The sequence below is a fragment of the Glycine soja genome, chromosome 17, assembly GCF_004193775.1.
Source record: "Glycine soja cultivar W05 chromosome 17, ASM419377v2, whole genome shotgun sequence".
In the NCBI taxonomy this organism is placed as follows: Eukaryota; Viridiplantae; Streptophyta; class Magnoliopsida; order Fabales; family Fabaceae; genus Glycine; species Glycine soja.
Genome location: NC_041018.1, coordinates 41826990 through 41850737, shown reverse-complemented (window position 1 = coordinate 41850737; position 23748 = coordinate 41826990). Strand labels below are relative to the sequence as shown.

Sequence of the window (23748 nt, the reverse complement as noted above, 5' to 3'; positions counted from 1 at the left end):
AAAATTTAACAACTAAAAAAATATTATTAAATTCCAGACACTAGTAAAATTATATACCTCAAATTCACGAAGAAAAACAGTAATTAATCCTTATTTTTTATTGATGCTTTTTTCTAAGTGCGAAATTTGTTCAATGGCTTCCAAGAGTTAAAAATAATGCTAATTTTTATTATAAGTTTATGCTTTCTAAATTACTATTTTTTCCTTTCAAAAATAGTAATTTAGAAAGCGTAAAGATATTACCAAGTCGGATATATGCAAATGTCAAATGTAATGATGGGGCTGAGATTTTGTCGTGTTGTTTTATATTTTATTTGTTCAGATTGTGGTGTTAGGCTTTTGAAAGAAGGTGGATCTTATCTACTTGTGTAACATGACCATTGAAAGTGGTGACATGTGATTTTGGTAAACTTGGTAATAATTTGTAAGATTTTTCGATGAAGTAAAATTCTGATAAATATCTCGTACTAATAATATTATTATGGTATAAAAAGCTACAACTTTTCTTAGAAAAAACTTCTACCACTATTTTCTTTAACTACTTTTTTATTTTAAAAATAAAGATAAAGATAGGAAGTGCCTCTTTTTCAATTAGGATGATATAGTACTAGTTTAAACCCACTTAAAATCTCAAAATATAAATTACTTAAGTAAACACCACTACTAGTCTACTACTATTAAAATAGTGAATTGTATTTGTAACTGTATGCACGCTAACTTGTTTGAAAGTGTCGGTGGATATCTTCAAGCAAATGCAGCCACCAACCACATCCTATTCCTGATTGCTGCTTTCAAATGCTTACGCGCACACTCATTGGACCAATTACCATCGACAGCATCGCGGAATCATTAACTAATTAAATTAAGCAGTTCCCAATGTGCTAAAATTTGAAAGAGAAAATTCAATTTCTTTTATTTATTGTTTTGAAAATTTCCCAACAACTCGATAGTTTTTTCTTCATAATTGACCAGAATAAATCAAATCAATCGTGATCGCTAAACCATGATTTATGATTAAACCATATTTTCTATACAAGGGAAGGAAACAAAATACATACTCATGGAGCCGAGCCGAGCCACCAAGAACAGTAGTATTTGTCTGCGGATGGAAGAAAAGAAGAAATCTACAAATTAGAATAAGTAAAAGAATCATTTGGCTGTAAGAAGTGGATTCAACTTAAGAGGCCTAGGTGGTGCCATGGTTCTTCTCTTCCATAGATTAATCTCTTTCCGTGGCTGCACATTAAGATTAAGCGCAGTTGCACCACCAAGGGTAAGAGGAGCAGAGAAAGGGATAATGATCTCATCATCCAATCTATCAACATCATCATAATCCCTTTCCTGATCATGAGGCGCAATCTGAGCCTTCCAATCGAAATTCGAAAAGGTTTCACGCCCACTTGCAAATCGCCTCATGTGACCCAATGGCGGTGCAGGTGCTCTCTCACTCTCCACATCCGCATCAGACTGTTTTGGTTTCCCCGCGTGGAACAACAACATCCTCTGAAACTTGGAAGCGTGTTTCTTTACCTCGGGGTCTCTGGGAGTAGGCATGGACATGGACATGTTCTTTGCCCCTCCCTTCTTGTGCTTGATCTGTCCCATGCAGGAGATTTTGGGGGAAGTGGGTTCTTGAGTTTCAACGCCATGACCATTCTTTGCCTTTCTTCTGGCTTCATCGGGAATCATGGGGCCAGAGAAGAACCCTTTGCCTCCATAGTGTTTGCACTTGTGATCCCTGCCTGGGCTGAAGGGAGGGTTTTGGAATGTCACGCTCATTGCAGCAGCTTTTGGCAGTATTTTGAAGATCTTGTTCTTCAGCTTAGACTTTTTCTCTTTCTCTTTCTCCTTCTCCATTTGCCAAGGAAGGAAGAAGAAATTGTTTGAAGCAGGAGTGCTTGTGTTGTATTTATATGTGCTTAAGACAAGTTAAACCTTAAAACCGTCATATGTGTTTGATTTTGTCAAGAAAGGTGGGAGAGTAAGACAGTAAAATAAAAGGTTTGGTCAAATGAATTCGCTGTAATGAATATGAATAATAAACATACAGTCACAAATGTTAAACAACATGCCACTTTTATCCGCTAACATATGCATAACAGGCTGCGGTTAATGCTGCCTACATTTTTTCTTCTTTGATCTCACGGACGCATACAATTTTCGATTTCTTTCAATGTCAGGATTTTTTCTCTTTTTTATTATATTTTAGTAATGATCATTTTTTCTTCTCTTCAAAATCAAATAATGATCTTTTTTAAGCTTATATCCTTCTTTAAATTACTTACATGAGTCCAAAAAATATCTCTCGCTATTAATCCAAGCTTACTGTATTTTTTGGCTTCAAACGTAAAGATTTTTTCTCGTTTTCGATGGTGCCGTTTTTGCCCTTATTCGTCACTCTCTCTGACTTGTGAAGTTCTTTTCTATCCAATCACTGAACATGACACGTGGGTCAACAAAGATTTAAGATAACGAGTTATTAACGACAAACATATGGTTTTGGTGAAATAAGACAAATTTTGCATTTGCTATCTCTGCACAAACGTGGAAAAAGTGAAACATGACATTTTAAAAGGATTTTCTGTTTTTGTAATCCAATTATAGGTTAAGGCCTAAAGGGGTTGAAAATATAAAAAAAATTTATTATACGAAAACTACAAAAAAAAAAACTATTTATTATATAGTTTCTTTTATTTTTCAAATCATCAATTTATACTACTACTTTATAGATAAAAATTCCAGAAGGTTTGTGATTTCGTATATGTAATTTTGCTATTGTCAACTTGTCATAAATTGATTGTTTTTGTGTGTATCCATGAAGATAAAAGAAATACTACAACCAGAAAAAAAGGTCATCAACCTCTCATATTTGTGTCGCCTAACACGAGACGATATCGACGCTGAGAGTTAAAACATTAATTGTACGATGTTCAAATAAGTTCACGTAATACCAAAAAATTATATTTTGTATGTAAAACAAGGTACTGTAAAGTTAATGGAGAAAATTTATAATCAGTCCTTTAGATGTTGTTTGTGTTTTTCACTAATTAAAATTAGATTTTTATCACAATAGTCCGTATAATAAATGTTTGTATTAAAGGTTTAGGTAAATTGTCGAGATGAAATTTTAATTCTAATTAAAGAACAATAAAAATAAAAACAACACTCATTGTAATATGGATGTTCCTAAATTATTTTACAATTTTTAATTATATCTCTAATTTATTATTTTTCTTCGATTGAGTCCTTGAAGCTAGTAAAGATCTAATTAAAAAATTAATCAGTCGCCTAATGAAAAAAAAAAACATAGTTCGGATAACTAATTAAAAATTGTAAAATAATTCAAGACCCTACAAATTAAATTAACATATAAACAGTAATAATAGATGCCAAATATATTTTTATGTAGTAATAATGCAGGAGAAGCATACCTTAACAAAATGCAAGAGAAACACATCTTTTTAATAATAAAAAACAAGTTTAACTATATATACCTTTAGTGTCCCAGAATTATAATTGTGTAATTTTAGTCTACCAAAATTTAATTTTCATAAACTTAAAATTTATATAAAAAAATAATCTCTAGCACTATTCATCTAAATATGTTAAAAAAATGTATCAACAAATGTTAATGGTTAATTTATTAATATTTTTAATAATAAAATTCAAATTCCATCTTTTTTTTTCTCCCTTCATCACTATGTCAATATTATATCTTCATCTAAACATGTTAGATTAGATGTTACCTTAAAATTGTTGTTAATATGTCATGGTTATGGTTAGATTCATGTCACATTACTAAATGATGATTGATGACATAAATTATTTAAAAAAATTAAAATTAAAATTAATAATTCTTTTAAAATACTAAAATTAAATTTAATTATATTTGCAGAAATAAAAAAATATTTTTTGAGGGGAAAATTAAAATATATTTAAGCATCTTGAAAATAACTTTAAGAATATAAAAATGAGTGGTTTGGGCCTTTGACTAAAATAATCTACTCTCATTGATTTTATTTATAAGACTCAGATTCAAATTAATGTTTATTTTTTTATAAGACTCAATCTATAGTACTTCTTGCATTAATTGTTTTCAGATTAGAAGTATCCTTCATTAAAAAAAAGAGAATGTATTCACAAACAATTAGAAGAGAAAAAAATATTAATGAAAATCATAATTTTGAAAAAAAAATTATAAATTTAAGACAAATTTAGGAGGAGTGTATTGAATTAGGATTTTAAAAAACTATTTTGACATAAAAAAAATCATATAAATTTTAAAAGATTTTGTAAGAATGTAATAACTTTTAAGATTCTTTTAAAAGACTTTTATAATTAGAATTTTGTAGTTCAAATTTTAATGGACTTACAAAATATGAATTTATAATATTTGAAATGACATTATAAATTTTCAAGATTTCAAAGAACTCTGAAAATTTAAAAAAAAACATTCAAAATTATTGATAAGATCCATTAATTTTGTCCACCTACCACTTTAAATAAAATTCATCTTATACAAAGAATTATGTTACATAACAAATCAATTCCCCTACACATATTTAGAAGCACAATCAACTCATTTTCCTTTAATCATTAATCATGTTAATTGGACAAAAGCTTAATGTCTCTTAGTAACATGGATACTTTGAGTCATTCTCATAATAATGATCTCATCAAATAAAAAATATGTCTAATAATCATTTTAAACCTCATTTATATATTTATTCATTTATACATGAGTCAACTTTCGTTAAAACGATATATTTTTATGTTCATGTATATTCACATTCATTTATATGTATAAACGAAGATGCTCCAAATTCAATGAATTGGGAAGATATTTCATATCACATGTTCCAAGGCATGTTGACCATTGATTGAAAGAGTAAAAAAAATTATAAATGTGTACTGCTTTCAACAAAGTGACAATGGATTATGTGTGATGAAAAAAGAAGAAAATAAAGAAATAGAGTATCATAAAATCTCAAGGATTTTAATAAGATTGTTTAATATATATATTCTACTAAAAAATCTTATAAAATTCATCCTAAAAAAGAATTTATACAAATTTGTATACTTTTGAATATAAAAAGTTTTTTTTAAAAAAAAAAACTTGTATAAAATCTTAATTAAATACATACTAATTTTATTCATTTCCTAAAAAAAATCTCAATAGTTTTAATTGAATATCACAAGACTTATTTTTATTATTTAATTTTTTTTATTGAAGACCTTAATTCTTTTTATAAAAAAACATTTTAAAATTCTTATTGAATACATCCTCCTTGTAATTGTTGCTATCAATTAAACTAATCACTTTTATTAATTTTGATGAATTGAATAATTGAATATTATTTATTTATAGGAAGGGGGGAAGTAGAATGTATGTTGGGCTAATCAACTTTGGTTGTTTGATCGGTTAAAATTGACTGAAAATCATTGATTTTGATTTTGATGCTTCACACATATCATTTAAATTTTCGAAATCTCCTTATTTAGACGTGGGAATAAATTTCAATTAATATGAGAAAATATCATAAGTGGCACTAACATTTCTCTATGATATAACATCCACGCACAAATAAATAGGATCGGCTGATTCTACAGACTTGTATAAAAATGAATATAAGCAACGGCTGGCAACGTTGGTGATGTTCCTTGTTTTTGTTTCTGGTCAGTTTTGTGATCACATCAGCTAAGTGGCTGCGAATTTTTGGTTGGGTGCACAAAGAGTGAGCTTTATTCTCTCTTTTTGTGTTTTAAGAATGCAACTTGTATGTAGCTACAGCTCCTTTCCATCCAAATTTTTAATTTTGTATGATATATTATCGCCGCCATTTTGAGACTATTTTTGCAATGGCACAGATGAATCGTTCACTTGTTTCTTTATTTCCTCTTCAAAACACCACGTATTCTCCTTTGCCATGTATGATAGTTGAATAGCACACCAAGTGTTTGCGAAAATGTGCTAATGATGCTTTTCCAATTCTTATAGACCGTGTTTTGAAAATGAAAGAAACATTGTTTTGTTTGTATTCAGGTAGCCACTTGGGTGATTTAGACTCCTTGCTCCGCTACTTCACCAAGTTAAATAAACTCTGCATCCCTTAAATAGTGTGTTACCTTACCCGTATCCATCACAGGTGTTTACTTGGTAATTGATATATGAAAAATAATGAGGGTTGTGAACAGTGAAGATATATGTATATTGCGCATCTTTGCTTGGCTAATTCAATTTCCATTAATTGTTATTGTTGTGCTGATTTGTTTGTTCTGTAAAATGTTTTTTAGGAAGAGGCTGGATAGTTTCTCTTTCTCTCTCCATGGATCTTCAGGATTTCCTTATCCGTGCTCGGGTCTTGAGGCTTTACAGACAAGCATTGAGAATTGCTGGTCGAGCCCCTTCTTCCGCTAAAGGTGAATATTCTTAAATTATCTGGGTCATTCCTTTATCCAAATCAACAGTCTTGTGATGCTATATACAATTATACATTTATACATGCATGTAAGTTTTATATATGACATTGCTCGGTGTAATGGACTGTACAGCTGAACTGAGGCAGACAATTAGGCAAGAGATGGAAAATAATAGAAACTGCAATGACAAGCAAAGGATCCGTTTCTTGATTAGTGAGGGATTGGATAAACTGAAACGATTGGATGAAATGCTAGATATGCAAGGTTATCGTTGATGGATTGAATACGTATCGGTAGGTAATAAAATATCTTCCCCTTGTTAGAAGAGGAGTAGAAAGTCAAAATAGTTCATGAAGGATATGGCGTCAGTAAAATTATGGTTTAATTTTTTAAAGTCTCCGTTGATTAATGACTTGGCTCGATGATTATCCCTTTCCAGAGAGATTCTTCAGTGAATTACACTATGGGTGATGTAAAATATCTTTTGATGCAGTACTTATAGATTCTTATGTGTTATTACTTAATGGTGTTATCTACCTATTCTTGCTACCACTTTTTATCCCAAAAAAAATATTCCTGTCTACCAATCCTCTCTATGATAGGCAATGCCAACAGAGTTTGATCCAATTGTTAAGGTATAAATTCATTTAACAAAGATGTGAGTATGATTCCTTTTATTAATCATGTAATGATTTTATTGGTGGATAAATTGTAAGTACGTGTCTAAGTATTCATTAAGTCTTAAGACATGTTCTGACCTTAACGAGTCTTTGAGATTCTTTTTAAAAAAAAATTATTATAAAAAGGAAATCGATAGACAATTAAGAATGTTAAGTATACTATAAAAATAATTTACTATTGTTAAAGGTTTTTTCCAGCTAGTTGTAAAGATGTAGAGATAATATGAAAAATGTATTTTGATTCATTTAAATATGAAAATTTTGGATGTTTTTATATGATTCAATTTTTTCACCACAACATACTAAAATGGATCTTCAAAGGAGATTGAGAATATGTGATTGGTATGAATGCCAATCTTTAATAAAAATAGGTTGAATTATCATCGGGAGAAAAAAAGGAAAGTATAATTTGAACAAGAGAGACAAGAAAATATAAAGAATATTTAATTGAGAAAGTGAGAGAGAGAATCTTAGACTTCAAGTAATAATAAATTTAAAATTCAAGCAAAGTATAAAATGTATAAATTTTAAGGTGGATGAAATCAAAATAGTAAATGAGATAAATATAATTAATTAGAATAAAATTTAGAGTACATAAATTTAACAATAAAGTTATAGCAAATGCGTGTATAATAAACTTTAAAGAATTAAAATTTAAAGTTTAAAAGAAAATCAAGAATGACACTATCAATATTAAGGAAGGGTAAACTAAGTGATTAAACCATTCTAAAGTGAAATATATTTGATTAGTATTTTGGCTTATACAAATGTAATACATAGGAAAAATATTTATTTTAAATAAATAAATATTTTTAATATATGTGTTATATTATAATTGAATTTTTTATTCAAATATACAAATTGTATTTTAAATTTATAATAGACAGTTTATATTGTGATAAAAGATTATTTTTTTTGCTTAAAAAAATATTGAAATTCAATTAAGAAACAAAGATTAAAAGGATAAATTGAAGAGATAAACAGTGAAGAAAATTAAGTATACAGAAAAGCATGAAAAGAGAACGGATTGACAATTGAGATGGTTGATTATTTTTTTAGATAATTATAAAATCAAATTAAAATTGAGAAGAAGTATATTTAATTGAAAGGAATAACAAATAAAAAATAAAATAAAATGATGAATATATGAGATTAAGAAGAAAAAAATAAAGGGGTGTTGGTGCGTGAGCGAGAGCGAGGGAGAAAGAAGAGGAATGATGGGAAGGGTGCAAAGATGGCGATGCGTTTGGAATTGTATTCATCGCCCGAGTCAGCAGCTGCGTCTATTGCACGAGGGCCCTGACACCGTAGAGGAGCTTCTCGAGAGGCATCTCGTTAAAAACAAAAACGAGAACGAGTTGGAGAATCGGAGGCAACTCACCAGCACTCGCCGCGAAGCGCTATGTCTCTACCGTGACATTCTTCGGGCCACCCGCTTCTTTATATGGCCCGATTCCAGGGGCATCCTCTGGCGCGACATACTTAGAGAGAACGCCCGAACCGAATTCGAACAGTCCCGTTTCGAATCCGACCCTGAAATCGTGACCCGATTGCTTATTGGGGGCCGCCAAGCCCTCCACTCCGCTATAGATAAGCTCGCCGAGAAGCACAAACAACGCTGATTTATTTGCTTATTTCATTTTGTTGCCCGCTGTTAGGTAATGTAATGCAATTGAATTTGTCTGTAGAAGAATCAAATATGGTTTGCTTTTTAAGTTGAGTTACTGGTAATGTTGTATGCTATTGAATTTGTCTGTCTTTGTTCAAATAAGCATGAGGTCATATTTTGCTCCTTGTGTGACCCTAATATAATATTATTATTTACAAAATTTGCCTTATTTTCAAATGCCTTTGAAAATGGCTTTCAACTTCTTAGAACGATTCATTTAGCTGGTAATTCGATGAAATGCCTAAGTAATTGACATGTAATTAGGAACGTGTTTAGGAATAGGAATAGGGAACTGCTTGCATCTCAGTTTTTTTTTTTTTTTTTTTATATATAATATACATATTCTAGTTAAGATTAGCTCTTGCAATTGATTGGTCAATTGCAGTGAAAATTGAGTGAAGTTGTTTTTAACTTTTATTTCATTAAATTTATTTACTGATGCATTCATTGGTAGGTGCAGGGAAGGACCTGTTCTTTAGGTATTGAGGCAAACTTCTAGTGTTGTGGAATATTTGGTCAAACAAGCAGACTGCTGTTCTCGCATACCAGACAATTTGTTAACAGTTATGATAACAAATTTATCGTGTATATCAAAAAAATTGTTGTATATAAGATGAACTGTCTAGTAACACTACCATAATGTGTTTGCTTATCATGTTTCCTCCCCACCCTTTTCTGGCCTAGTTTATGTAGCTGCAAAATAAATAACAAAAACTTGAAAAGAAAAGTAAAAAGGTCAAAAGTCTCAGAACACGAGGAAACGAATCAACTTTCATGCTAGCATAAGTGGGTATTGGAATTACAGGTTCCTTGTAGTTTTGCATTGTTTATACATCTTCTAGACAAAAAGCCATACAAGGTTTTTGCGTTTCAAGTGGCATAAAATTTTACATAAAGTGCACAGGTTGATCAATTCAAGAGTGATTCGATCTCTGACAGCAAGCAAAAATTACACAAGGTAACAAAAAGTTGATGCCAATGAGCTGAACTTCTTGTTGTCATTGTTATTTAGCATTCATTTTTCATCATGGTCATAAACTCGTGATAATCAATTTTCCCATCCTGCAAAATGAAACCCAACTCTACTGTAAGTTACAAATCACATGGAGAGCAGAACTACGGGAGCATGACTATATTATAACACACTTTGTCAGAGTCAACATCGTTGAAGACTTCATCTATAGCAGCTTCATCTCCCTGGTGTTCAGTTATTGCTTCTCTAAGTTCATCTCTTGTTATGTAACTATCTCAAATGGAAACAACATTTCAGTTAAGCAAGAATGCAATAAGATTCACAACTAAAAACAGATGAAAATCTAGTTTTATATGTATGGAGCAGACCAATATCGGCTTCCTTTGAAGTTCGGTATAACTTGCCAACAAGTGATTCTGATTTTTATGTTGCTAAACTCATTACTTGACCTAACTGTATGTACTATGATTAAGCAGTATATATAAGGAGGATCAATTTAATGAACTGAAGACTGACCCATTGTTATCCTTGTCAAAGTATTGAAAAGCCTTGAACAAACTCTCTTCCTTTTCCACTTTATGCCGATCCATAGTGGCAGCAATGAATTCAAAGTAGTCAATAGTCCTACTCTTGTCAATATCAGCCTGAAAATACACGTGAAGAAGGAAAAGTATGTACCATAATTTAATTTAATCTTGCTTAATAAAGAGAGAAAGGGATATTTATTTTCTGATTTGCGTGAGACTGAACTTACAGCATCCATTAGCTGCTTCATTTCAGATTCATTAACCAGGGAACCCAATCTAAACAATCCAGATTTGAGTTCTTCAAATGTGATTGTGCCACTGCCATCAGTATCCATATTGTTGAACATTTGTATCAGGCCCTTTGTTTCTTTCTCTGAAATATTTTCTGCTATTACCTTCCATGTTAAGAAAAAATTAGACATTCAATTAGTCAAAGTATATTTTGTTATCCGCCTCCTTATATTTGTCTTACCAAGCAAGTGTAACACGATTTTTATCCCAAAATTTCCGCCTACTCAACCAAAACTAATTAGATTAGTTTAGTTTACATTTTGCGTGGACACATCAGATTCCATTTTTATGCACAGATAAAATTTTGACGGACCTTCAGAGCAAGCTTCTTCATCTGGTTCATTGCTCTAAACCGTTTCATCCTAATTAAAACAGCACTGTCTGGAAGCTTGTCTGATGCTTCACCACCTTCCTTCAACCAAGGGTGTTCTGGTTCAAACGAAAAATGAGGAATGGGGTGATGACAGACAGCATCAATCACTGGTTAAACTATCAGAATGCAAATGAGTGAAAATGCGGCAACAATACAACATATTTACCGAGGGCATCAGCAGCTGTAATGCGTTCCTTAGGGTCGCAAGTCAGCATTTTTCTAACCAAATCTTTTGCAGCTTCTGAAATAGAAGGCCATGGCTCGCTATCCATATCTAACTTTCCTCCCAAAATAGCATCAAATATGCCTTTCTCAGTTTCTGAATTTGATCGATACATAATTAATCAATAAAAATAGATATGTCTATCACGAGCTGAAAAATAGAGTAACATGTAAGGGAGTAAGTAACAACATACTCTCTAACACAAAACTCTTTTTACTACTATTCGAAATTTTGTCGAGAATCATGAAATCATGAACGTGACCCTTTAAATAAAGAGTAGGGATATGCTACGTAATTTCTTAATTTCTGATGCAATTTTTTTGTCAATGAGAATGTGCCTAAAAATGTGTTCGACAATAAACAATCATGTTTGACATTTCTCATTTGAACAAGTGGCTGACATTCCTTTAGTTTTTGAATCATATCTCACTAATAAAAACAAACAAATTTACAATTAACATTTATCTGTCAAACAAACAAATCTACAATATGTTAGAGTGTAGTAGCAGCGGCAACAGTTGTTGGGATGTTCCTAATTTGTTAAAGTGTATTGTAAGAACCAGAACAGAGTTGAGAGTTGTGCATTGTACTTACCAGCCCAAAATGGAGGCACCCCACTCAAGAGAATGTACAAAATGACTCCTGCATTCCAGACATCTATCTCCTTTCCATGACTCCGTTTCAAAACCTCTGGAGCCACGTAATATGCATTTCCAACAAAATCTGTGCATACTTTACCTGTACCATAATTTTGAATAATTCAATGAATAGGTTGAGAATGAACACGACAAGATTAAGCAAAAGTGCTTAATAAACAAGATGGCCATGCATATGTAATTAAGTTGTAACCTTTGTGAAAGAAGACAGAGGATCCAAAATCGGTGAGTTTCAATGGGGCATCCTCGTCCTTGGTGGCGAACAAGAAATTCTCTGGCTTGAGGTCTCGATGCATGACACCCATGAAATGACAGACATGAACCACATTCACAATCTGTCTCATGATTTTGGCGGCTTGACGCTCGGTGTAGTTCCCTTTGGCAACGATGCGGTCGAAGAGTTCACCCCCACTACACAGCTCCATGACAAGGTGCACGTTCTTCCTGTCCTCATAAGCTCCCTTGAATTCCACTATGTTGTGTTGCTCCGAAAGATGCTGCAGAATCACAACCTCCATTCTCACATCCTCCATTTCTTGTGGCGGCTTCTTCTTTGCTATGGATTTGCATGCATACGCTCGTCCTGTGGCCTTCTCTACACACAGATAAGTCACTCCAAATTTTCCTCTTCCCAGCTCTTCCTTCATCTCGTACATTTGCTTTATTTTAACGTAAGGTTTCCCTAGAACTGGTTCTGTTTGTGAACAACATTCGGTAGGCTTAGGAGGAGGAAGTGGAAGTGGAGGTGCAATTAGAAGGTTTTTCCTTGGTTGTTTGTAGGTCAGTTGAGGAGTGTAATCTGGGGAGGCATTAATGGGAATTTCATGCTCTGGTTTCTTTGTTAACACCTTAGAGAACCCCACTCCCATTTTCATGCCAGAGGATTTTTGGTTAAGCAAACTCAACTTGCATTGGCCATTCGCTTCTTGTTTTTGCTTTGGTATTTGCACTTTGTGCTTTTTCTTCTTTACTTCGACTAGCGGCAAGAATATGAGAGCATCGATTCCAATCTGGATAATATATACAATCAATTATACCATTCAAAACATCATTACAAATAATCATAATAATAAACATCTCTAAATTTCTCATCTTTCAATGCTAGCTAGACATTTGGGCGGTGTAGTATATGGATATGGATTTTATAATGATGATTTTATTCCCACCCAACTTTTTACAACAATTTTTACCATAAGAGGATAATAGGGAAATGGTGAAATAATTAAGATAAGTAACGTAACAAAAAAAAACGATAGAATTTTTTTTATTCATTATCAACTCTTGTAATAGAACAATTCATTCCAAGATCCCAAGCAATATCCCAGTAAATTTTTTAAGATTAATCACTATCGTTTCGTGATTGTCTTTTCAAGATTAAATTGACGACCATCTTATGTTTGTTCTTAATTTATAAGCAATAAAGTAATTAACATAATAATCTAGTTTTTATGAATTACTTTTTTATTCCTTTTAAAGTATTATTTAAAGTACTTGTATATAGATTAAAAATATAATTATTATATTTATGTGCATTAAAATATATTTTATTTTCTTAATATGTTGTTTTCATTTAACATGCTTCCATTATTTCTCATTAAGTACACCTAGAAAAGTAAAATGATTTTTTTTAGGATAAGTAGAAGAATAAGATACAATTAAATAGATTTCTCATTAAGTACACCTAGAAAAGTAAAATATGAAAGTAAAATGAATTACATTTTAATAGAAGTTCTCTTTAACTTATGAAAAAAGTTTGTTTCATTTTACTTTTTTCTCTCCTATAAATACTTAATGAAAAAATTTATTCAAATAGGACTTAGTGGGTTTTCTTAGAAAAAAAATTCGTACCTTTCTTTAATATTGTATTACTTAATTTTATAACAAGTGTGGTAAAAAATAATAAAAATAGTTAAAGATAACAATGCATGTTAAAATTTTATATATAAAAAAGTTAAAATGTTCATTAGAAGGGAGAAGTTTTTCATGAGTTTGAGAATTCTGATGTATTAGTGACTATATTTTGAATAAAAATTTCCACCACTTAGTCATTGTTAACCAAAGAGAAGTATCCATAGTTTTCATGAAAAGAGAAAGTAAAAAAAAAAAAAACCCACCATGTATTGCCAAGCAGAATCTAATTAGTAAATGTATAAATCGTTGATAAATCTCTCTCTTGAAAGATTTAAATTTAAATTTTAGATCTTGAAAGTATAAAAAATGTGACAAAATTATTTAACCGTTAACTTTCATCCATTACTGTTGATAAAATAGCCCACTAATGACACATAGAGACAAATTTATTACATAATTGATGGCTAACATGGTCATACTGAATAGATTAGACGAAAATGTCATTAAATTATCATTATTGGACCTAAATGTCAATAATTTTTGTGTTGAATGAAAATGTTAATAATTTTTATATTGAACCAAAATGCATGTATATTTCCATTGGATAAAAATGTTAGAAAGTTATCATTATTAGACGAAAATGTCAATAATTTTCTATTGTGTAAAAATATCAATATGTATTTATTGGACGTAAATGTGAGTAATTTTTTATTAAACCTAAATATTAGTATGTTTTTATTAGACTAATTTATTAAATCCTAAATGTTTATTAGTAAAACAAATATACTAATATGATTATATAAAATGTTCAAAAAATTAACACAAAATTGAAATATGATACAATATTAAACATTAAATAAGATACTTCTAATAAAATTCCAATTAACGTCATCAAATACTTTTCTTTGGGTATTTTATATTACTATAAATCTTGAAACAAATTAAATAATATATACTCAAATATTAAAACTAAATATCTAAAAAAAACACTCTTTTTAATAAATCTACACACACACATATTCTAAATGAAAGTATACCAGAATTAAGATGAAATAAATTCATAAAGTAATTATATATTAAATTCATCTTTAAATATTATAATTTTTTAACTATTGTCGTATGTTGATTCATTAACAATCATTAGTTAATCTTTCTAAGACTTTACGTTATTTTTCTCTGTTTTTCTATTATAACAGTTAACATTTAGGTAATTTTAAGTTGGTTAAGTTAGTTAGGCTTGAGATAATGTTTCTATTTCTTTTTCTGCATAGCCTAGACCAGCAGAAAAATTGTACCCAGAGGAGGAATCTCTAGAGTTTAAATAAAAAGTGGCTGCTGTGAAGATATTTAGAGTTGAATTATTACTCTAATCAAATTACATTTCCGTGGAGTTCTTCTTTGTTCATCCCTTTTCTGCATTTGTGTTTAATCTTGTTCAATCAAGAAACTCATATTTTTTGTGGTTAAATCTGTCTTGGCACAACAACTATCATTTTAGTTTACCTAAAATAAATGAGTATTTTTACATTCTAAATGATAATAAATGTAAATTTGTTAAAATTATTTTCTTTTTTCTGATTTTTTAGGCAATTTTTTTATGCATAGGTATATCTTCTTCTTTGAAAAATAATCTTACAATTCTGTTTAAAATATAATCACAATTAAGACTTTTCATTCCTTCCCAAGTTTATTTAGTGTATATCATATTAGTTCCACAAATTCAAGTTGAATGAGTCATAGCTTTTGAGTTACTAATAAAAAAAAGAATAAATAATTATTTTTGTCCCTAAATGTGTAAATCGCTTACAAATTTGTCCCTCAAAAATTAAAATTCAAAATTTGAGGGAAATTTACCCTAAAATTATATTTCACCCTTAAATGAAAGGAAATTTGGGGTCTAACAAATTAGTTTAATAAAAATATACTAATATTGAGGTTTAACAAAAAATTACTGACATTTATGTGTAATAAAAAATTGCTGACATTTTGATATAATGAAAAGTTACTCACATTTTGGTCCAATAATGGAAATGTACTGACATGTTTGTCTAATGGAAACATATTAACATTTTTGTCTAATGGAAACATATTGACGTTTTTGTCTAAAAAAATTACTAACATTTGCGTTCAACAAAAAATCACGACATTTAAGTCTAGTAGTAACTTATTGACATTTTCGTCCAATCTATTTAGTATGACCACATTGACAATCAATTTTGTGACAAATTCATTCATTTGTGTCATGTAGGATATTTTATTAACAATAATCGATGAAAGTTAACGACTGAATAAATTTGTCGCACTTTTTAATCTTCCAGAGACTAAATTTTGGATTTTAATCTTTCAGGGACAAATTTGTCAATGATTTACATATTTAGTAACAAAAATAACTATTTTGAAGCATTTTTGTTTTAATTTTTTTGTTCCAAATAACGATAATGGTTTCAATAAATAACCTTATCTGTAAGAAGACAAACGAGTAATCAATTTTGTATTGTAGCGTAAGAATGATAAAAAAAATTGTATTGTAGCGTAAGAATGTCTTGGAATGATAGTTTTATTTATTTTCCTCACATTGCAGTTTATTTAAAGCAGCTATACAATGATTGGCATTTTGAATGCCATAAAATGTTACATGAATTAAGCACACACATGCACGTTGACAAATTCAAGAGTGATTGAATCCCCAGCAGAAATCAGGAAGATAAATCCATAAACCACTTTGTCTTCAATTCATGTCAATGCATCACACAATTATCGTGGTTTCTCTTTCTCATCAATATCCAGGATCCCCTCTCATCATATCCACAAACTCTTGGTAATTAATTCTCCCATCCTACAAATAAAAACCCCAAACATAAGTCACCAGTCAAATTGAGGGCAAAAGACTATGAATTCATAACACAATATTGAGAAGTCAATATATATATATATATATAGAATCAAATTACACAAGATAAACTGTGTAACTTACGTTGTCAGTGTCAACATCATTGATGACTTCATATATAGTTGCTTCATCTCCCATTTGATACTTAGTCAAAGCTTGACTAAGCTCATCTCTTGTTATGTATCTGAACAAAGTCACAAACATGATATTAATTGGTTGGGGAAGGATGAAGGAAAAAAAAAAAGGGAGGAGAGGTCATGAATTTGAATCTTCCAATTGATATTTTTAATAAAGCTAACAAACTAATATTTGCCAATAAAAAAATGACAATAAGCAATTAAAATAGACAAAAATCTTATACTAACCCGTTGTTATCCTTGTCAAAGTATTGAAAAGCCTTATACAGATGCTCTTCCTTCTCTAGTTTATGCGGGTCTATGGTGGCAGCGATGAACTCTAGATAGTCAATAGTCCCGCTATTGTCAACATCAACCTGACCAAACATGTCAACATGTGAAGATTGAAAATTAAATTATGTACCACTGTTTATTATCTTCTTAAAATTTTCATCAGATTCAACTTACAGCGGCCATTAGCTGCTTTATTTCATATTCACTAAGCTTGGATCCCAATTTGGTCAATCCAGATTTGAGTTCCTCGTATGAGATTGTGCCACTACGATCAATATCCATATTGCTGAACATTTGTTTTAAGCCCTTTGTTTCCTCCTCTGAAAGGTTTTCTGCTATAACCTTTCATATCAAGACAAAAAAAAATTATTACTAGAAGGATGGTCATTATTTTATTTTCTAGCCTCTCATTTTTTTTATTTACCAAGCAAGTGTAACTGATTTATATCCTAAATTTTTTACATTTATGCCTACTCAACCGATCTCACCCAGCTCTAATTACATTTTGCAAGGTATTTGAACACACACACATATAGAATTTCAAAAAGGGATTGCAGTGAGAATGTAATTGTCATCCAATTGAAATTACATGTATAATAAATAAATTTGTTGACTTTGATAACAATCATCTTAAAAATTACACTAAAACTAATTTTTAAGTGGTTTACTGTATAAAAATCTTTTACACTGCCTATATATTATTCAAATTTTATGCACTATTGAAAATTTTGAGGTACCTTTAAAGCAAGTTTCTTCATCTTGTTCATTGCTCTGAACTGTTTCATTCTAGTCAAAATGACATTATCTAAAGGCTTGTCAGATGCTTCACCACCTTCCTTCATCCACGGGTGTTCTGGTTCAAATGAGTAATGTCAGTAACCTTAATAATTAAAGTTAGTTTGTATAAAAAAAACTTTGTGCTAAGCACAGTTAATTGGGTCATAATTCTTAACATAAAAGAGAAAATGAAGTGACATACTACTTACCAAGGGCTTCAACAGCTGTAATGCGTTTCTTAGGGTCATAATTCAACATTTTCCTGATCAAATCTTTAGCAGCAGCTGAAATAGAAGGCCATGGTGCACTCTCTAGATCAAGCTGGCCTCCCAAAATAGATTCAAATATGCTTCTATCGTTTTCTAAAATTGTCCCACGGATAACATAATATCACTAAACCAATAAAAATAATACAATATCTATCTATCTATCATGACCTGAAATGTAAGTATGTAACACATGAAGGAAGCAAGAAATTGATATAAGCTATTAACCAGTCACGTTTGATATTCTTCCTATATAAATCAATTAATTGATGCTCATTAATTAGTCTTTGAATTATAAACATACATAAAGACTTGCCATATAGTGTGATCTATATACATTGTTGTTTTAGTCAACACGTAGCTCTCAACTGCAATTATCGTTAGGAAGTGCAGTGTTCAATTTTGCAATTTATTCACGTACTTACTTAACCAACACAAATATGCACGAGTGGAAACAGAATTCCAAATGATGTTTTGAATTAATTTGTCCGCAGTGTGAATAGAAATAGAGTAATATATACTTACCACCCCAAAATGGAGGCACCCCACTTAGAAGGATGTATAAAATGATTCCTGCGCTCCACACATCTATCTCCTTTCCGTAATTTCGGTTTAACACCTCCGGAGCCATATAGTATGCACTTCCAACAATTTCTTTATACACTTTACCTGTTGAATTGGATCTTATTTAGTACAATACAACTAATAAATTTTCACACACAATCTAAAAAATGTACAAATTTTGCTTCTGTGACAAAATTAGCTAGTTTCCAAAAGAAACAAAAACATAATAGCGATTTTTCCCCATCTCATTGGTCACCTGAGGGGTGTAGATTGTAGATATCAAGAGAGAAATGGAAAGTGAAGTAGTAAAATGTGTCACGAAAATATAAATAGATAGAAATGAAGAGTGTTAACTTGATCTGAGTGTCCAAATGATAGATAATAAAATGCAATAAGAAAACAAAAATACAAAAAAATGATAGGTGTGAATGAGATGTTTTGAACGAAGAGGTGTCAAAATATTATTAGTTTATTTAAATATAAAAATATCACTTCTACCAGTGCAATTTTGAATCATATGATTTATGTTAGTAGCCACATGTGACTTGGCTTCTTGTCTCTGCTTTTCCTCTATTGCTCATTTTTATAATGGGAAATCGTTTACTCGTTTGACTCCATAATAACAATTGGCAAGCAAGCTAATTAAGTCATCTGATGCTGAAGCTACCTTGTTTTCTTTTACTATACTATACATTATTATCATTCTTTTTAGTACAATGTTTAATTAATCTAAAGTTGGAATCCAACAAATTTGAAATTAGACGGCAACGTTTTGAATCTTTTTTACTAAAGGAGAAAATGAAAAAAGAAAAAGAATAAGCAATTAGAACTTAAATCTAGAGAATGTGATGTGAGTGCATAGGCATTAAATAGATTAAATAAAGGAATGAATGAATGCAAAAGCGCGTAAAATGATGACCTTCTTCAATGAAGACGGACAATCCAAAATTGGTGGCTTTGAGAGGTGCCTTAGGATCCTTACTAGCAAGCAAGAAATTTTCAGGCTTTAAGTCTCTATGCATGACCCCCATAAAATGACAAGCATGAACCACGTTGACAATTTGTCTAAATATAGAAGCAGCTTCACTCTCAGAGTAACTACCCTTTGCAGTGATGCGATCAAAGAGTGTACCACCCAAACACAACTCCATCACCAAATGCACGTTCTGTCGATCCTCGTAAGCAACCTTGAACTCGACGATGTTGGGTTGTCCCGAGAGGTGCTGAAGGATGAGAACTTGCCTCTTGGTATCATCAATATGTTTTTTTTTACTTAGCTTCTGCTTTGGAATGGACTCGCAAGCGTATTTTCTTCTTGTGGTCTTCTCGGTGCATAGACGAGTGATGCTGATTTCATCCCTCCCGAGTTCCCTCTCAAGGGTGTAAAGAACATTGATGTCAAAGTATGGTTTGTCTAATATTCGTGCTTGTTGGTCACCAAAGGATGATGATGGAGCAATAGATTGAGATGGGTCTGAGTTTGGATTATGATAGGGGTAACGAGGTTGTTGAGGTTGTTGGGTTCTCCGTGGCTGATAATGATGATAGGGTGGTGAATGATCATAGTTGAATGGTATTTCGTTTGTGTTGGATTTGCTTAAGCAGATCCCCATGTCGAATAATAATGTTTCTTTGTGGACACAGATATAATACTTGGTCATATATGAGATTTTTAGCTTCAGAGTTTGAGAGGTGGAAAAGAAGAAGAAAGAAAAGATGAAGTTTGTGAACAAGCTTAACTGTGTTGCTGCTTTCAATTTATGCTTAATTTGCTTTACCTTTTGGGTTGGGATATGGGATGGGATGGTCCTCACTCACAAAAAAAAGTATCATATTCCTCAATCACTTATTTGCATTAGTACGCAGTACACTTGTGAGAGGTTAGGTTTCATGTTAGTGCTTTTACATATTAAATGATTTTATTTAAATTTTATATATTTTAATTAAAATGCATTTAATACAAATGAAAATGAAAATAAAAGTTATATAGTTTTTTTAGCTTCAGAGTTTGAGAGGTGGAAAAAAAAGAAAGAAAGAAAAGAAGCCGATTGTGAGCAACCTTACCTATGGTGCTGCTTTCAATTAATACACTGAATGTATCAAGTAAAGAAGCTAATAAAGGACTGCCTACACAACTAATTATTTATTTATTTGTCATAACTATAATTGCCAATATTATAACGTTTGGTATATAAGAACAAATCTATAGTAGTATGTTAATGAATCTTGATTTGTATTATAATCTTCTCTTAACTTGGAGCTTACACAGTTCACAACTTGTTACAAATAGATACACTCGAAGAAAACAACCAAAAATAGGGTAAAATGCAAAAAACAAACCCTATTTTTAACTTTAGGCCATGTGCAATTTATAAAGGGTTCAAACCCTGTCTATCTTTACCAAGTGTCAGTGTTCAATAAAACCCCTCGCCTAGAGAACCTTAATCTGACTAATGAAAAGGATAAAAAATTTATTCTTTCTTACTGAATGTGAAAGAAAAAACCCTATGTCAAACATACATTAATCTGACTAATGAAAATGGTCATGTCGGTGTCAATTATAACTTGTTATTTGGCTTGTTGTACCTTAGATGCATGGTTAGACTTCATTTGCAACAATTATTTGCTTGTTCATATGCTTTGTTAATGGCAACATCTGTTAACAAGATGCAAACCTTTAAGTTAATTCTAGGATAAGAAAATGTATGATGGAGGTAAAATAAGACAACAAGTAATACTTATAAATGACATTTTGTGGCCTATTTTAAATTATGACCAAATTGTCTAACATATATATATATATCTTTGCATAAGCACATATTTATACATTCTTGAATTCTGAAAGTCTTGCTTGCACATTATCAAATTTGTGCATTGCTACAAGTTTTTCTCCTGTTGATCCAGAAATTATCTATCAAAGAACATGCCTCACATGTGTGGCAATTCATATGTAGTGTTCGTATAATGTGGCAATAATCGTCTTAGAATCTTATATTTCTAAGACGATTTTCTCTTAAAATCGTATTAGAATGTTGACGTTTTTTTTTTATATTTTTAAACAATAAATGAAAGTATCTGTGACGGTTTTCTATAGGAGCGGACGTATTAAGACGATTGAAAAATCATCCTAAAAATATTTATTTTTCACGACGGTGACTTCAAAGACAATTTTGAAACCTTCATGGACTGTACTAATCAACTGCAGTTGAAAAAATGTGTTATGATAGTGAAAAAAAGAAAAGAAGCAATTTGTGAACAAGCTTAATTGTGCGATTGCTTTCAATTTATGCTTTGCTTTTTCTTTTGGGTTGGGATGGTCCTCACCAGTATGTACTACACATTGTGAGAGGTTTGGTTTTATGTTAGTTCATTTTATGTTATGTTGTTACTTACCTGTCTAGTGGAATTTGCTTGATCTTTATTGACCTTTAATGCAAATTCTCTCCCAATTGGTCCATGCCCAATAGCAAAGCTTTAATTTATTAGAAAATAAGAGTATTTTGTGTTGACTCAACTCAATTTAATAGTTGTTGAAACATAATAAATTATGTCGAAATTACATATTAAATGTTTTTATTTAAATTTTATATATTTGAATTAAAAACCATTTAATGCAAATGAAAATGAAAATAAAAGTTATAGTTTTTTTTTATAAAAAAAAAACCTTACCAAATGTTCCTATTCACACCCAAATTATTTGAACACAGCATTAATTATGACAGAGGTTATGTGAACATATATTAACTTTCGGTTAATTAATTAAGTTATTAACAAGTCAAAGCATCATAAGCTACTAGGAAGTGCTTTCATTCACTTCCAACACTATGAACATGCAAAGATTCGATAAAATCCGGAGGGAAGAAATTGAAATACTAACCTTCCTGGATGAAAATGGAGAGTCCAAAACCAGTGGCTTTGACAGCTGCATTGGGATGGTTGGTGGCCAACATGAAATTCTCGGGCTTGAGGTATCGATGCATGACGGCCATGAAATGGCAGACGCGAACAACTCTATTTGTGTAGTAGAGGTTTTGTGTTTATTATTATTGGAACATTGAGCAGGTGCAGCTTTTGGCTTTGGTTTAGAAGAATGTTGTTTTGGGGTATTGTCAGGAGAGGAGTCCCAGGAGTCTGCAACCTCAATTTCATGGGGCTTGTTGCAGCAAAACAATGCCTTAAAAAGCCCCAGTCCCATTTTTCTACAAACTACACAATTTAATTTGCTTTGCTCTCTCTCTCTCTCTATATATATCAACATCATCTCTGCGCCCCTATTTATATAATTAAATTAATTATTCCCTTCTATGGGATTGATTAGTATTGCCAATTTCTTTTGGTGCTTTTCTTCTTCCGATCCCTTGGATTAGTGGCAATAATATATATAATAATAACGTGCAGCTTCACGCTCTGGATTAGAACCGATTCCATTACTCGTCTCTTGGTATTGCTACGATTACGGCACAAAGACTTGCATTTTATTGAATGCCATCAACGCTTCGCATCTATATATGGGTTCTTGTTCACGACTCTTTCATATATCATAATAATCCTTGGTTCATGTTCAGAACAAGCCTAATCCTAGCTACCAGTTGGGTCAAGCTTCTATTAGTCCAACTAAATAGTAGAAAATTTTGGTTACGCAGATTATAGTTATAAGTTAAAAGCATATGATTCTCTTAACGGTAAAATAGTTCACAATAACAGCAGGCAGCTAATTAATTTTTCTTTATGGTAAGTCATTTTTTTTTAAACGGAGTATAAAGAATACTTCAACCTTTGCAAAATTTAAACGAAGGTCATTGATAACAATCACTAACGACATTGCTTTATTCGGTCTTAGGGGTTAATAAATATTACGGTTTAGTCACATAGTCCACAAAATAAATAAAGTCAAAATCTACCATACATGTGCACTAATAATTAAATTATAGTTAATGACAACCATACCTACCCTGCAGGTCAAGGGCTCTTTCTCGATCACATTCTTATTGCCCACGCTCTATCAGAATGCAAGCATCCGTTCACCACAATACAAACAGTGAATTTTCTCTTCGCAACTCCCAACAAGCTTTCACTCTCTCAATGCTATCTTCATTTCTTATTCACCTCATAACTTAACCCTATTGGGATTCTATTGGCTTCACTTCACCCTACTTTACAACGTGTTTTTCCACTTCA

At 31.2% G+C, this 23748-nt stretch overlaps 4 protein-coding genes and 1 pseudogene across 12 annotated transcripts; 2 read left to right on the top strand and 3 right to left on the bottom strand.

The window, feature by feature from the left end:
- Positions 1 to 976: 976 nt before the first annotated feature.
- LOC114392806 (uncharacterized protein At1g76070-like) lies at positions 977 to 2060 on the bottom strand. Its single transcript, XM_028354032.1, has one exon. The coding sequence runs from the start codon at positions 1855 to 1857 to the stop codon at positions 1150 to 1152; it is 708 nt and encodes a 235-aa protein (XP_028209833.1). The 5' UTR covers positions 1858 to 2060; the 3' UTR covers positions 977 to 1149.
- A 3440-nt stretch (positions 2061 to 5500) lies between these two features.
- On the top strand, positions 5501 to 7047 carry LOC114394140. 8 transcript variants are annotated; one of them, XM_028355741.1, is made up of 4 exons: positions 5501 to 5735; positions 6044 to 6117; positions 6295 to 6420; positions 6553 to 7047. In XM_028355741.1, the coding sequence occupies exons 3-4, from the start codon at positions 6327 to 6329 to the stop codon at positions 6693 to 6695; spliced, it is 237 nt and encodes a 78-aa protein (XP_028211542.1). In that variant the 5' UTR covers positions 5501 to 5735; positions 6044 to 6117; positions 6295 to 6326; the 3' UTR covers positions 6696 to 7047. The 8 variants fall into 8 exon arrangements, with proteins under 8 accessions (XP_028211542.1, XP_028211540.1, XP_028211543.1 ...); XM_028355739.1 differs by having other exon boundaries at positions 6044 to 6146; XM_028355742.1 differs by having other exon boundaries at positions 5501 to 5777.
- Positions 7048 to 8257: 1210 nt separating this feature from the next.
- On the top strand, positions 8258 to 9437 carry LOC114394139. Of its 2 annotated transcripts, none has more exons than XM_028355734.1 (2): positions 8258 to 8758; positions 9230 to 9437. In XM_028355734.1, the coding sequence occupies exon 1, from the start codon at positions 8315 to 8317 to the stop codon at positions 8720 to 8722; it is 408 nt and encodes a 135-aa protein (XP_028211535.1). In that variant the 5' UTR covers positions 8258 to 8314; the 3' UTR covers positions 8723 to 8758; positions 9230 to 9437. The 2 variants fall into 2 exon arrangements, with proteins under 2 accessions (XP_028211535.1, XP_028211534.1); XM_028355733.1 differs by having other exon boundaries at positions 9224 to 9437.
- An 89-nt stretch (positions 9438 to 9526) lies between these two features.
- On the bottom strand, positions 9527 to 12741 carry LOC114394137 (calcium-dependent protein kinase 2-like). Its single transcript, XM_028355732.1, has 8 exons — positions 12006 to 12741; positions 11751 to 11894; positions 11100 to 11252; positions 10874 to 10989; positions 10497 to 10664; positions 10259 to 10386; positions 9916 to 10012; positions 9527 to 9831 (listed from the first exon to the last, which is right to left on the bottom strand). Exons 1-8 carry the CDS (start codon positions 12685 to 12687, stop codon positions 9778 to 9780), a joined length of 1542 nt encoding a protein of 513 aa, XP_028211533.1. The 5' UTR covers positions 12688 to 12741; the 3' UTR covers positions 9527 to 9777.
- Positions 12742 to 16202: 3461 nt separating this feature from the next.
- On the bottom strand, positions 16203 to 20311 carry LOC114392710 (annotated as a pseudogene).
- Positions 20312 to 23748: the final 3437 nt, after the last annotated feature.

Bases quoted from the DNA above. Each gene is read 5' to 3' on its own strand.
- LOC114392806 (XM_028354032.1), bottom strand. From the start codon at position 1,857: ATGGAGAAGGAGAAAGAGAAAGAGAAAAAGTCTAAGCTGAAGAACAAG.
- LOC114394140 (XM_028355741.1), top strand. From the start codon at position 6,327: ATGGATCTTCAGGATTTCCTTATCCGTGCTCGGGTCTTGAGGCTTTAC. The intron at 6,421-6,552 runs GTGAATATTCTT...TGGACTGTACAG, and splicing joins AGCCCCTTCTTCCGCTAAAG to CTGAACTGAGGCAGACAATT.
- LOC114394139 (XM_028355734.1), top strand. From the start codon at position 8,315: ATGATGGGAAGGGTGCAAAGATGGCGATGCGTTTGGAATTGTATTCAT.
- LOC114394137 (XM_028355732.1), bottom strand. From the start codon at position 12,687: ATGAAAATGGGAGTGGGGTTCTCTAAGGTGTTAACAAAGAAACCAGAG. The intron at 11,253-11,750 runs GTAAGTACAATG...GATCAAATTCAG, and splicing joins GGTGCCTCCATTTTGGGCTG to AAACTGAGAAAGGCATATTT. The intron at 9,832-9,915 runs GTGTGTTATAAT...TTCATTTTGCAG, and splicing joins ACGATGTTGACTCTGACAAA to GATGGGAAAATTGATTATCA.